Source organism: Oncorhynchus masou, chromosome 6, assembly GCF_036934945.1.
Source record: "Oncorhynchus masou masou isolate Uvic2021 chromosome 6, UVic_Omas_1.1, whole genome shotgun sequence".
Taxonomy (NCBI): Eukaryota; Metazoa; Chordata; class Actinopteri; order Salmoniformes; family Salmonidae; genus Oncorhynchus; species Oncorhynchus masou.
Window position 1 is genome coordinate 42987441 of NC_088217.1, and position 13923 is coordinate 43001363.

General features: G+C 42.5%; 1 protein-coding gene across 1 annotated transcript in view; it reads left to right on the top strand.

Annotated features, from left to right (window-relative positions):
- Positions 1-246: 246 nt before the first annotated feature.
- LOC135541615 (mitochondrial S-adenosylmethionine carrier protein-like) overlaps positions 247-13923 on the top strand; it is a 75847-nt gene continuing 62170 nt past the window's right edge. Inside the window, exons 1-3 of the mRNA XM_064967924.1 lie at positions 247-341; positions 3385-3388; positions 7834-7938. Of these exons, the coding sequence (XP_064823996.1) occupies positions 247-341; positions 3385-3388; positions 7834-7938 (204 nt within the window). The remainder of the gene's footprint in view (positions 342-3384; positions 3389-7833; positions 7939-13923) is intronic.

The window sequence follows — 13923 nt, forward strand, 5'->3', positions numbered from 1 at the left end:
TACCCCTTCAAATGGAGGAAAACCAAAACCAAACTGTATTTGCAAGATTCTCTGAAACAGGATGTTCAATGGAAAATGCAAAGATTAGATTTTGTCTCTGTGTGTCATCTCTCTCTGCTAGGTGTGGGTCTAAGCAGTGCTTTTGAATTACCTGATGATTGTGTGTCTCTCCCTACATGTTAGGTGGGGGCTGTGCTGGGATGTGTGGACCTCACCTTCTTCCCCCTGGACACCATTAAGTCCAGAATGCAGAGCCAGCAGGGCTTCGCAAAGGTTGGGAGTTTCCGGGGCATCTATGCAGGGGTCTCATCAGCTGCCATCGGCTCTTTCCCCAATGATGAGTCACTCATTATGAGTCTCTGGCACCAATAAGACACCACAGACATAGGCTACCTGTTGACAAACTATAATAGCCTACCCAGCATGGAGAGCGTCTGATGGGAAAGTTTATTAATGTTTCAAGTGTAATTTGTTCAAATTCTGTCAAATTCTCTGACATGCACAGTCAACTGTGGGACCGTATATAACAAGTGTGTGCCTTTCCAAATCATGTCCAATCAATTGAATTTACCACAGGTGGACTCCAATCAATTGAATTTCCCACTGGTGGACTCTAATCAATTGAATTTACCACAGGTGGACTCTAATCAATTGAATTTACCACAGGTGGACTCCAATCAATTGAATTTCCCACAGGTGGACTCTAATCAATTGAATTTACCACAGGTGGACTCTAATCAATTGAATTTACCACAGGTGGACTCCAATCAATTGAATTTCCCACAGGTGGACTCCAATCAATTGAATTTACCACAGGTGGACTCCAATCAATTGAATTTACCACTCCAATCAAGTTGTAAAAACATCTCAAGGATCATAAATGGAAACTGGATAAACCTGAGCTCAATTTCGAGTCTCATATCAAAGGGTCTGAATACTTGTGTAAATAAATTATTTAAAAAAATCTTGCAAACATTTTTAAAAACCTGTTTACACTTTGCCATTATGGGGTATTGTGTGTATTTTTATAAGGCTGTAACATAACAAAATGTGGAAAAAGGGAAGGGGTCTGTCATGGATTCCCTTGTACTGCTGCTCATTCCGTGCATTTACAGTGTAAGGAGGATCAGAGCTATATTCAATAAAATTCACGAGTAGATGTCAAACCTATGTTTAACCCTTTATCATAGTTGCTATCTCTTGATGGATTTGTCCAAAATTGTGTGACATAAAACATGACCTTTCTGTCCTTGCTGTTATGGCAGTGTAAGTTTTCGTTATATCATACATTAAGCATTATTAATTTCAATTAGACATTGAACTTGAACCCTGTAAAAATCCTGGATCTAGCCATTTTTGGGTTCTTACTACTACACAAACAGTAATAATGACACTTGGAACAGAGAAGTTTTACATGACTCGTTCAAACTAAAGTTAAAACATAGAACATTCATGTGCAGGCACAGTACTCAATTAGTATCAATGCTCTAGGTTCCACAGTAACAACATGAAGTAATGCCTTGGATAAATGTTATATAAATGTATCACATTATATCATGCATAATAGTGCATAATAGTTAACAGTTAATGGGCACACAAATCGCAAATGATGTGATTGCAAAATCGAATGCTTCTAACCGAAAGAGTCACCTTACTTTGATACTTAAAACCTAAATCGATACTGTCATTAACGTGGTTCTTCAATAATTGTGCAAAATACTTGTTGGATGAGCATTTGATTTGGTGTCCAGCTGATAAATTATGCCATGATATTTTCACACATCATCATTGGGTCCAGGAAGGAATTTACAAAATGACAGTCAAGTGACGAACAGCTGTTGTGATAGCGCATGCCATGCAACAACAGCCCAAATTCTAGGAAAAAGGTATTCGAGAGGAATGTCAAGAATATTTTTGTGTCTTATTCATTACGCTCCTGAAGAGAGTTGTGCCTTGGATCCACTTTGGATTTAATATCCCTGGTGAATTGATGTTGATCATCTGTTGTTGTCTGCTTGATTTACACCAGGGCCTCGTTAGATTTAACAGAGAAATCACTAAGGTACTGAGTTCATGGTGTATGTTTTTGTGCCTCGGATTGGACACAGAGTCTACTGTGCACAGTTGTGTTGGATGAACCATTGTGCAACACCCAATGCTATTCCTATTAATTATTCTGTATATAATTACAAATGACATAGCCTCGTGGGCTTATTCACAACATGATCTGGTAATGAAATAACATGACAAATCCATGTCACGTATACTCCCTCTCCGGCACTCGAGGTCAACAGGCTGCTCATTATTACGCACACCTGTAACTATGTTACGTGCACCAGCTCCTCACCAGACTCCATCACCTACTTGATTACCTTTCCTATATATATATATATATACACTCCCTTTGGTTCTTTCTCTAGGCGTTATTGTTTCTGTTGCAGTGTTCAAGGCTGTAAGCTACCCATGTTTCTTGTTTTGTTCTATGTTCTATGTCCCTGAACTTGCTTCCCGACTCCCAGCATACACGTTACAGAATAACTCCTGACCAAAGGGAAGCATCAGGGAGTGTTTTTTTGTTGTTTTGTTAGTGTAGGTGATGTCGGGTCCGGGTGTCGCAACTGGTGTTCCTGCGCCTCAGCAGAAGCCACCAGCCTGGCCCCCAGGACCGTCCCTCTGGTCAGAGTCCTGCGCCTGGAGCCCCATGTCAGGGAGAGGTTACTGTCAGGTATACTCCCTCTCCGGCGCTCGAGGTCACCAGGCTGCTCATTATTACGCACACCTGTCACCATCCTTACTCACACCATCGCCTCATCAGACTCACCTGGAAGGGGAGTGGGAGTAGACTTGACAGTCCTAAAAGTACATTGAAATTACTTAGGAACTGTGCACACTTTGAAGACAACAGTTAGACCGTCAAGAATTTGAGAAATAATAGAAAAGTAATAACATGAGTAATAAATACACAATGAGTAACAATAACTCCCCGAAATATACTGGGTACTAGTATTGCGTCGATGTGCAGGGGTCCGAGTTAATTGAGGTAGATACAGTATGTGCATACTAACTAGGGATAAAGTGACTAGGCAACAGGATAGCTAAAACAGTAGCAGCCACATATGAGATGAGTTAAAAAGTTTGTGAAAAAAAGGTCTATCTGGTTAACTATTTAAATAACTATAAATCAGCAGTCTCATTGCTTGGGGGTAGAAGGTCTTTTTGGGAGCAGCCCGACAGGAAGTCCAAGATCCAGTTGCAGTGGAAGGTGTTCAGTCCCAGGGTCCTGAACCTAGTGATGATGTTGGAGGGCACTATGGTACTGAATACTGAGCTGTAGTCAATGAAAAGCATTTTCACATAGATGTTCCTGTTGTCCAGAAGGGGAAGGGCAGTGTGGAGTGCAATAGAGATTGCGTCATCTGTGGATCTGTTGTGGTGGTATGTGAATGGGTGAGTCCAGTGTGTCTAGGCTGATGTGAGCCATGACCAGCCTATCAAAGCATTTCATGGCTACAAATGTGAGTGCTATGGGCGATAGTCATTTAGATGGGTTACCTTCACGTTCTTGGGCACAGGGACTATGGTGGTCTGCTTGAAACATGTAGGTATTACAGACTGGGTCAGGGAGTGGTTTTCAAGACGCATTCATTTTAGTCATTTAACAGATGCACTTATCCAGCTTGACCAAGCAGGCTCCCGAGTGGTGCAGCAGTCTAAGGCACTGTATTTCAGTGCTAGAGGTGTCACTACAGACCCTGGTTCAATTCCAGACTTTAATTGGGAGTCCAATAGGGCGGTGCACAATTGTCCCAGCGTTGTCTGGGTTTGGCTGGTGTAGGCCGCCATTGTAAAATACTCATTTGTTCTTAACCGGCTTGCCTAGTTAAATAAAGTACAATTGACTTACAATAGTGAGTAAAACATCTTCATATTTGTTCGTACTGGTCCCCCATGAGAATCAAACCCACAACCCTGGAGTTGTAAGTGCCATGCTCTACTAACTGAGTCACACAGGACTTGCCAGCTGCCCAGCGCATTGTAAAAGTTTTGACTTGAGGTTATTGTTTGTAGGGGTGCCAGGTAGGTTGTGCCTACCAGAGAAAATATTGATTTCTCCTTTTTGTTTGAGGGAATGAGTCCTGTCTGGTCCATCAAGTCTACAACAATACAAAGGACTCATTTAAAAGTCAGTATGGAAATACACTTTTCATAAACCTTTAAAACATTGGCAATAACTTCAAAACAACTGTTCTTTTGTGTGGGTTGTATTACCAACATAAATAAACATAAGCTTTGGTTCCTCAAGAAAACTTCTGTACCTCGGGCCTAATAGAGTCCAGCCCGGTAAAGGAGTGTAGCTTAAACCCAACCACACAACCATAAAGAGTATCAAATCTCAGTAGTCTTTAACTACAACTGACCACAAATCAGCACGGTATAAATCACATTCAAACAAATGAAATACCGCATGCAAAAAAGTTGTGGTCTGTCAGGCAATCCAATCTGCCAACAGATCTCCTGCTGAGGAAGACCACAAGGAAACAGCTGAGACCAACTGAGATGTTTGGTCCAAAGGAAGAAATGAGTGGATCCGATCCTGGTTAAACTTGAGACAAGACTACAAAGCTGACTTTTAAATACAACAAAAGAGTTGAACACTCCTCATTCGCACCACCATCACAACCCTCTTTTGCGCAGCTGATGCTGGCTATTTAATTGGGAATTAAAGGGGAAGCGCACTATTGGAAGGAGAAGCACAGACGGTTCAGACAAATTCAGGGCCGTCACAGTCTGTCACAGTATGCTCTGAGTACACGTCCTGGCAATCTGTCTGGCCCCGTGGCCTCCTAAATGTCTGGCCCAGCTGCAGTCTTACTCACATTAGCCACGGAGAGCGAGATAACACAGTCGTCCATAACGCAACATTTGTTGTGACAAAACCATCAGTAGAGTTTAAAATGCAATGGAAACCCATTTCACTTTTATTTTTTATATGGTACATGGGGAATTTATCTACAAAAGTTATTTTTACTTTGCACAATTATCATGCACAGTATTTTATCCACAACAAGTCAATATGATGGAAATACATCTCTGGTGGGAAAATTGTCTTGATACAGATTTGAGAACTTTCACATGAAAATCCGTCGCCAATTGGATATCAAGGCAATCAAACAAGCTAAGCGTCAGTACAGTGAGTCGGAAGTGGAGTCGCAATTCAACGGCTCAGACACGAGAGGTATGTGGCAGAGTCTACAGTCAATCACGGACTACAAAAGAAAAACCAGCCCCGCCGCGGATCACGACGACTTGCTCCCAGACAGACTAAACAACTTTTTTGCTCACTTTGAGGACAATACAGTACCACTGACAGGGCCCGCTACCAAAACATGCGGGCTCTCCTTCACTGTAGCCAATGTGAGTAAAACATTTAAACGTGTTAACCCTCGCAGGACTGCAGGCCCAGACGGCATCCCCAGCCGCGTCCTCAGGACATGCGCAGACCAGCTGGCTGGTGTGTTTACAGACATATTCAATCAATCCTTATCCCAGTCTGCTGTTCCCACATGCTTCAAGAGGGCCACCATTGTTCCTGTTCCCAAGAAAGCTAAGGTAACTGAGCTAAATGATTACCGCCCTGTAGCACTCACTTCCGTCATCATGAAGTGCTTTGAGAGAGTAGTCAAGGATCATATCACCTCCACCCTACCTGTCACCCTAGACCCACTCCAATTTGCTTACCGCCCCAATAGGTCCACAGACGAAACGCAGTCGCCATCACACTGCACACTGCCCTAACCCATCTGGACAAGAGGAATACCTATGTAAGAATGCTGTTCATCGATTACAGCTCAGTTGCCCTGTGCAACTGGGTCCTGGGCTTCCTGACGGGCCGCCCCTAGGTGGTGAGGGTAGGTAACAACATCTCCACCCCGCTCAACACTGGGTCCCCACAAGGGTGCCTTCTCAGCCCTCTCCTGTACTCCCTGTTCACCCATGACTGCGTGGCCATGCACGCCTCCAACTCAATCATCAAGTTTGCAGACGACACTACACTAAATGTCAACAAAACAAAGGAAATGATCGTGGACTTCAGGAAACAGCAGAGGGAGCAGCCCCCTATCTACATTGACGGGACAGTAGTGGAGAGGGTGGAGCGTTTTAAGTTCCTCTGCGTACACATCACGGACAAACTGAAATGGTCCACCCACACAGACAGCGTGGTGAAGAATGCGCAGCAGTGCCTCTTCAAACTCCAGAGGCTGAAGAAATTCAGCTTGTCACCAAAAACACTCAAATTTTACAGATGCACAATCGAGAGCATCCTGTCGGGCTGTAGCTCCGCCTGGTACGGCAGCTGCTCCGCCTGTAAGGAAAGTGAGGCCTGCACAACGCATCACCGGGTGAAAACTACCTGCCCTCCAGGACACCTACACCACCCGATGTCACAGGAAGGCCAAAAAGTTAATCAAGGACAACAACCACCCGAGCCACTGCCTGTTCACCCTGCTAACATCCAGAAGGCGAGGTCAGTATAGGTGCTTCAAAGCAGGACAGAGAGACTGAAAAACAGTTTCTATGTCAAGGCCATCTGACTGTTAAACAGCCATCGCTAATATTGAGTGGCTGATGCCAACATACTTACTCAACTCCAGCGAATTTAATAATGGAAAAATTGCTATAATCAATTTATCACTAGCCACTTTGTATCATGTTTACATACCCTACATTACTCATCTCATATGTATATATTATATTCTATACCATCTACTGCATCTTGCCATCTTGATGTAATGTATCACTAGTCACTTTAAACAATGCCGCTTTATATGTTTTCATACCCTACATTACTCATCTCATATGTATATACTGTACTCTATACCATCTACTTCATCTTGCCTATGCCGTTCTGTACCATCACTCATTTATATATTTGTATGTACATATTTGTATTCATTACTTTACACTTTGTGTATAACGTAGTTGTTGTGAAATTGTTAGGTTATATTACTTGCAAGATATTACTGCATGGTCGGAATTAGAAGCACAAGCATTTCACTACACTTGCATTAACACCTGCTAACCATGTGTATGTGACAAATAAATTTGATTTGATTTGAGAAACCTAGCTACTAAGGGGCTTTTTTGAGCTCTCCTTGTTGTGCCATTGAGGAACTAGAACAAGCACACAAAGTTTGTCGTTATTTTGTTTGGAACACAGCCCTGAATCCCCGCCATCACACAATTACTGTTGTGGTTTACGGAATCCAAAAACAGTCCATTATAAATTGCAATCTGGGTCAGGTGGGCATCATTTGAAAAGGCTACAATGAGACCTGCATTCTCCATTCTTAATGGGTTGTGATTTTTACACTGCTGCCTTAATAAAGTAAGCACTTTTCTCTCATTCTACTCACTCTACCTACTCACTCACTATTGTTTTGACAATATCGCAATATTATTTTTGCACTAGTTTGATATGCCTGCACCGAAATTCCAGTATTTTTTCCTTCATAGTTTGTACTCCATCTCCTCAAAGGGGGAGGCAATTTTTTTTGTTGCACTTTTATTTCCATGACTGATCAAAACTAATTTTCTTAGGGCTCTCTCTTGTCCCTCTGCAGCAGTAATATATATTTGCAATAAAATCACAGTATGGAATCCCAATAGATATAGAATTGTGAGAATCCCAATACATATACATATCGAAATTGGCACATAAGTATTGTGATAATATCGTTTCATGAGGCCTTCGGCAACTGCCAGCCCTACCCTACTGCCCCTTTTCCGTCACTGTTTCTCACTCTCCACCCCCCAACTCTGACTCCCTAAAAGTTCTTTGTCACTTATGAAAGCATCAAGACCCTGCTCGGAGCCCACAGAGCCCTCTCAGCCCCGTACAAGGTACCTGTCAGTCACCAAGACTTCCTGGGAGAAATAGCATGTCTCCCAGCTTATTTTTTCTTGATTTCTTTCTCTCCAACCTCTCTCTCTCCCTCTCTCTATCTCCCCCGCTCCCCTCTCTTGCTCTCTCTCTCTTTGCGTCACAGTCCAAAAGAACAATACAGCATGCTTGTTTACATAATTGTGTGAAAATTTCACAGACAAATATGCACAGGGTTAGAATGTGGTTTTAGCTGTGGGCCTCGAGCCCAGTTGGATGACTTTAGGTCCCTGGGCGTCTTAACATTTCACCACCAGCTGGGTAAATAAGATCTCATTACTGGTTATTGACTTAGCTGTTTTCCCAGCAAGGCAACAGACTCCCTCCATTTTTGGGCTTTAAAGCCATGAGGAGAGAGACACAATGTCTTCTATTGGTCGAGTACTAATCGCTCTCAGCTAAAGAATCCGTCTTTCTGGGGCTGGCTCTTCACATTAGCAGGTTCTCCTGCCTTCTCCTGCCACAACCTCCGTCATCCTGCTAATACTGGTCTTAGTATTCCTGGCTTTTGGATAGATGTCATGCCAAGTTTTACATGTTTATAAAACGGCTGTTCTCACTGTACTGTGAAACACTAAGTATTTTCTGTTGCCTTTTTGTTCAGTCAGGAGAGAATAAGAAATGTAAGGCATATCAAACATCATTTGCATAGAAGTTGAATAGCCTTAAAATAAAGCCATAGAAGACAGTCGTGCACGCATGCAATTTTCATATTGGTGGTCCCAGGAATTGAACCCACTACCCTGGCGTTGCATGTGCCATGCTCTACCAATTGAGCAATTGAGCATGTGTCATGCTCTACCAATCTACAAACAATCTTGCAGTTGGCGTGTATTTTTCTCCCCATATTTTCTTCTTGGTTCATAGTCAACTCTGTTGTATCAGCTTCACAGTATTTTTCCAGCGGGCCATACTTAGCTTTTCTGGGCCTGATGTTGTGGATGAGAGTCTCTGACGTCTCTCTGACAATAGTTTGGAGAGTTGAGAGTGAGGTCAGCGCCGCCTTTAACCCTTTACCCGCTGCCAGGGATTAGAGCACTTCAAAAGGGGGATCCGTGGAGCAAAGCAAGGGCAGTGCCCTTCTGCATTTTGGGTAAGCGTTATGTGATTCAAAGGGTGTAATCTCCCAGGTTAGTCATAAAAGACCTACCCCAGGGCAGCTTAGAGATACACAGAGAAGACAAAAACATCTTCCAGATTACGCAACCGTTTCCACATAGGCCATTTCATTCTGTCTTCTTCCCACGATACATATTAGGAGTTGATTACAGATAGAAATGATATGTTTTCAATAAATTATCTTAGGAGTTAGATAATGGTAAACTCAAAACTTAAAGTTGACTTTGACTTTAAGTCACATTTTCAGTGCCCTTTCAGTGCCTGTTTGTCTGCCCTAAATAAATGTTGGGAGGTTCAGTTATATCTGAGGTTCTTTGTGACCTGTGCAGTCATCATTAAAGAGCGGCTGAACATACCAATCCTGCCTGTTTTTCTGTTGCTCATTAAGATTTTTTATATATTTCAATCTTGGGGGTGTGGTTTAATGTGACAGTTACTGAATTTGTCCCCCAGGAGACACCATTAACCCCATTCCAGTACATGAAACACTGACGTCATGCACAGATGCGTGCGACTCCTGACTGCAGTAAGAAAGCCATCGCCATCTGCACCCTTCAACATAACCTAGATTGACGTTTTGGGGGTTTTCATATGCTTACAAGGATGTTTTGATTCTTGCTTGAACGGTTGCTAAGATTATGTTTGATTGTGATCGTTGCAAAATAATTATTTTGGATGCAGCTGTTAGCTAGAATGCTAAAGCTCATATAGGCTGTAGCAAAAGCTAGCCAAAGAGACATTTTACTGGTTGAAATGTAAGTGTTTTTTTAAAGAATAATGCAGTTGATTTGCAATGACGACGCAAACATTATATTAAGCATGCAATTCATGAGAGCGTTACAATCCAATTTTAATCCAATAGTAGCGTGAAATGCACTCATATGCAACATGTAAATAGAGGCTTTTTTTCTATAAGAACTCCCCCGTGTTCTGGCACCAACCTGCGGTCTTTGCCCTCGTGCAGCAATGTTTGCAAACACAGAAAGGGGTTTATAGAAACGAAGCCAGTATCACTTCCTCAAAATAGTCTGAATTAATCTAAGATAATTTAAGAAGGTTTTAGTCACACAATTTTACGTCTAACAAAGGTGTTTGGTGCAGTATTTCTCAAGTCATAAAATGTGTGATGTGTTGTCTTAAGTAAACAAAGTCCGATCTGCTGTGCTGCTGGGCAGATCTGTCTCACTGTCTGTGTGTTCTGCAGTATGATTGGATAGAGTGCAGCTGTTTATCCCGTATTAGTAGGCAAGTGAGTATTGTCAAAATCAAAACCCAAACCTCAAGTAGGACTTGTACTCAAATCTCACAGAATTCTGACTTTATGACCAACATTAACCTACTTGCTAATATCAGTCACATATGCCGTTTTCAATGAGAAGAGTTGGTTTTCGAGTTCAGTTCTGCTTTAAGGAGATAATTAAATGCACTGCTTCATCCTGTCTTTGAGTCCTGTCTCCACCTCTCATGCCACCTGACAGGTAACCCTGTGCCCTTTGACAGAGGATATATCTGAATTTAAAAAAGATGTGGCTGCCTTAAAAAGCAAAGCACAACTTTAGAAACTGTTCATATTATTATTATTATTATTATTATTATTATTATTATGGAACCTCTACTGCCAAAACTGTAAAAGCTACCAACACCAAAACATCTTTCAAACCTCCAGACTACCACTGATCAGTTTGCCTGGCTACCTGAACTCCTTGCCCCGGTCAAATGTCACGCCCACAGACGTCAGTTTCTTCGTTAGTTTCTTCAATGAGTCTGGACATGAGTACCTCCACAACAATCTCTAGAATGGAAAAACATTCTAAACGTTCTGATTGGTCGCAGAAACCAATGTGTTCGGCCAGAGCCAGTCTAATAAAAAGCATGAGCTGACGCACACCCCAAAAAGTTGGTAGAGGTAATGACTAATGGTGTGTAAATTGTAGGCTATAAAATAAATAAAGAGAGTCACACACTCTAGATACAAGCTCCCAGTAATTTATTGGGTAAACCACCAATGTTTCGACATCACTGCATTCTTCAGGGTTAGAGCCTGAATACACGTGGGTAAAGCGGAGGTTTGAAAATGCATCATTGCTTTGCTACTCTGATTGGTTAGAGATGATCCAATCGCTGATTACTTTGCTTTGTACAACACCCCTCATTTTGATGTTACCACAATCGATAGCAATGACGGCAGTCTTAGACTGAAGTACAGTGCATTCGGAAAGTATTCAGACCATTTGACTTTTTCCACATTTTATGACATTACAGCCTTTTTCTGACATGTATTTTTTTTTAAATAATCCTCATCAACCTACACACAATACTCCAACATGACATGTGAAAACAGGTTTTTGAAATTGATTACAAATAAAAATGAAATACCTTGTTTACATAAGTAGTTCAGACCCTTTGCTATGAGACTCGAAATTGAGCTCAGGTTCATCCTGTTTCCATTAATCATCCTTGATGTTTCTACAACTTGATTGGAGTCCACTAGTGGTAAATTCAATTGATTGGAAATTATTTGGAAAGGCACACACCTGTCTATATAAGGTCCCACAGTTGACAGTGGATGTCAGAGCAAAAACTAAGCCATGAGGTGGAAGGAATTGTCCGTAGAGCTCTGAGACAGGATTGTGTCGAGGCACAGATCTGGGGAAGAGTAGAAAAAAATGTCTGCAGCATTGAAGGTCCCCAAGAACACAGTGGCCTCCATCATTCTCAAATGGAAGAAGTTTGGAAAGAATTAGGAAGCTGAGGGTTGGTATGTGGAATAGGAGACAAGTGGGAGTGGAGTTGCTGTGGAGAGAGAGAATGATGGTTGAGGGACAGCTATTGGGGAACAGTGGGGGGGGATGTTGAAGGGTTCGGGTTTCACAAGATTCTGATCACGAAAAAGGGGAAAAAAAGGAAAAAAGTGAAAAAAAGGAAACTATGACATATTTTATATCACTATCATGCACACGCACCCTCACACATAAGGATGGCTCTGTTGCGGAAAGACTGATACATGTTTGATAGTGTCTTGATGCTGTATTGTTTGTCCTTCATGTTCCAATACTTTAATGTTACGCATTCCTTGTGTTTTTTTGTAATAATTAATAAAAAGTAATAATAATAATAATGATAAAATACTCTTCCTAAAGCTGGCTGCCCGGCCAAACTGAGCAATGGCGGGAGAAGGGCCTTGGTCAGGGAGGTGACCAAGAACTCAATGGTCACTCTGACAGAGCTCTAGAGTTCCTCTGTGGAGATGGGAGAACCTTCCAGAACAACAACCATCTCTGCAGCAATCCACCAATCAGGCCTTTATGGTAGAGTGGCCAGACGGAATGAAACCAAGATGGAACTCTTTGGCCTGAATGCCAAGCATCACGTCTGGAGGAAACTTGACACCCCCACTATGGTGAAGCATGGTGGTCGCATGTTTTCAGCGGTAGGGACTGGGAAACTCAGAATTGATGCAAAGATAAGCAAAGCAAAGTACAGAGAGATACTTGATGAAAACCTTCCAGAGCGCTCAGGACCTCAGACTGGGGCGAAGGTTTACCTTCCAACAGGACAACGAGCCTAAGCACACAGCCAAGACAACGCAGGAGTGGCTTCGGGACAAATCTCTGAATGTCCTAGAGTGGCCCAGCCAGAGCCCGGACTTGAACCTGATCGAATATCAAGGGGTCTGAATACTTTCCGCAGACACCGTAGATATTCCTCTTGTCCAGATGGAATAGGGCAGTGTGCAGTGTGATGGTGATTGCATCGTCTGTGGATCTATTGGGAGCTGTATGCAAATTGAAGGGGGTCTAGGGTGTCATGTAAGGTGGAAGTGATATGATCCTTAACTAGCCCCTCAAAGAATTTCATGACAACAGAAGTGAATGCTTCAGGGTGATAGTTATTTAGTTCAGTTACCTTTGCTTTCTTGGTTACAGGAACAATGGTGGACATCTTGAGGAAAGTGGGAATAGCAGACTGGCAGAGGGAGAGATTGAATATGCCCTTAAATGCTCCAGCCAGCTGGTCTGTGCATGCTCTGAGGACGCGTCTAGTGATGCTGTCTGGTTCGGCAGCCTTGCGACTGTTAACACGCTTAAGTGATTCTCTCACGTCGGCCACGGAGAACGAGAGCCCACAGTCCTTAGGAGAAGGCCACTTTGTTAACACTGTGTTATCTTCAAAGCGGGTGAAGAAGGTGTTTAGCTTGTCCGGGACCAAGACGTCGGTGTCGGCAACGTGGCTGGTTTTCCCTTTGTAATCCATGATTGTCCGGAGTCCCTGCCACAAACGTCTCGTGTTTGAGCCGTTGAATTGCGACTCCACTTTGTTTCTGCATCAAATCAACTTTTATTGCCTTACAGAGGGCATAACTGCACTGTTTGTATTAAACCTTATTCCCAGTCACCTCGCCATGGTTAAATGCGATGGTTAGCACTTTCTGTTTTGCGCTAATACTGAAATCTGTCCGCGGTTTTGGTTAGGGCAGGTTTTATTAATAGCCACAGTGGGAACAACATCCCCTATACAATTCCTGATGAACTCAGTCACCTTGTCCATGTACAGTCGTGACCAAAAGTTTTGAGAATGACACAAATATTCATTTTCACATAGTCTGCTATCTCAGTTTGTATGATGGCAATTTGCATATACACTAGAATGTTATAAAGAGTGATCAGATGAATTGCAATTAATTGCAAAGTCGCTCTTTGCCATTCAAATGAAATGAATCTCCCCAAAAAAACATTTCCACTGCATTTCAGCCCTGTCACAAAAGGACCAGCTGTCATCATGTCAGTGATTCTCTCATTAACACAGGTGTGAGTGTTGACAAGGACCAGGCTGGAGATCCCTCTGTCATGCTGATTGAGTTT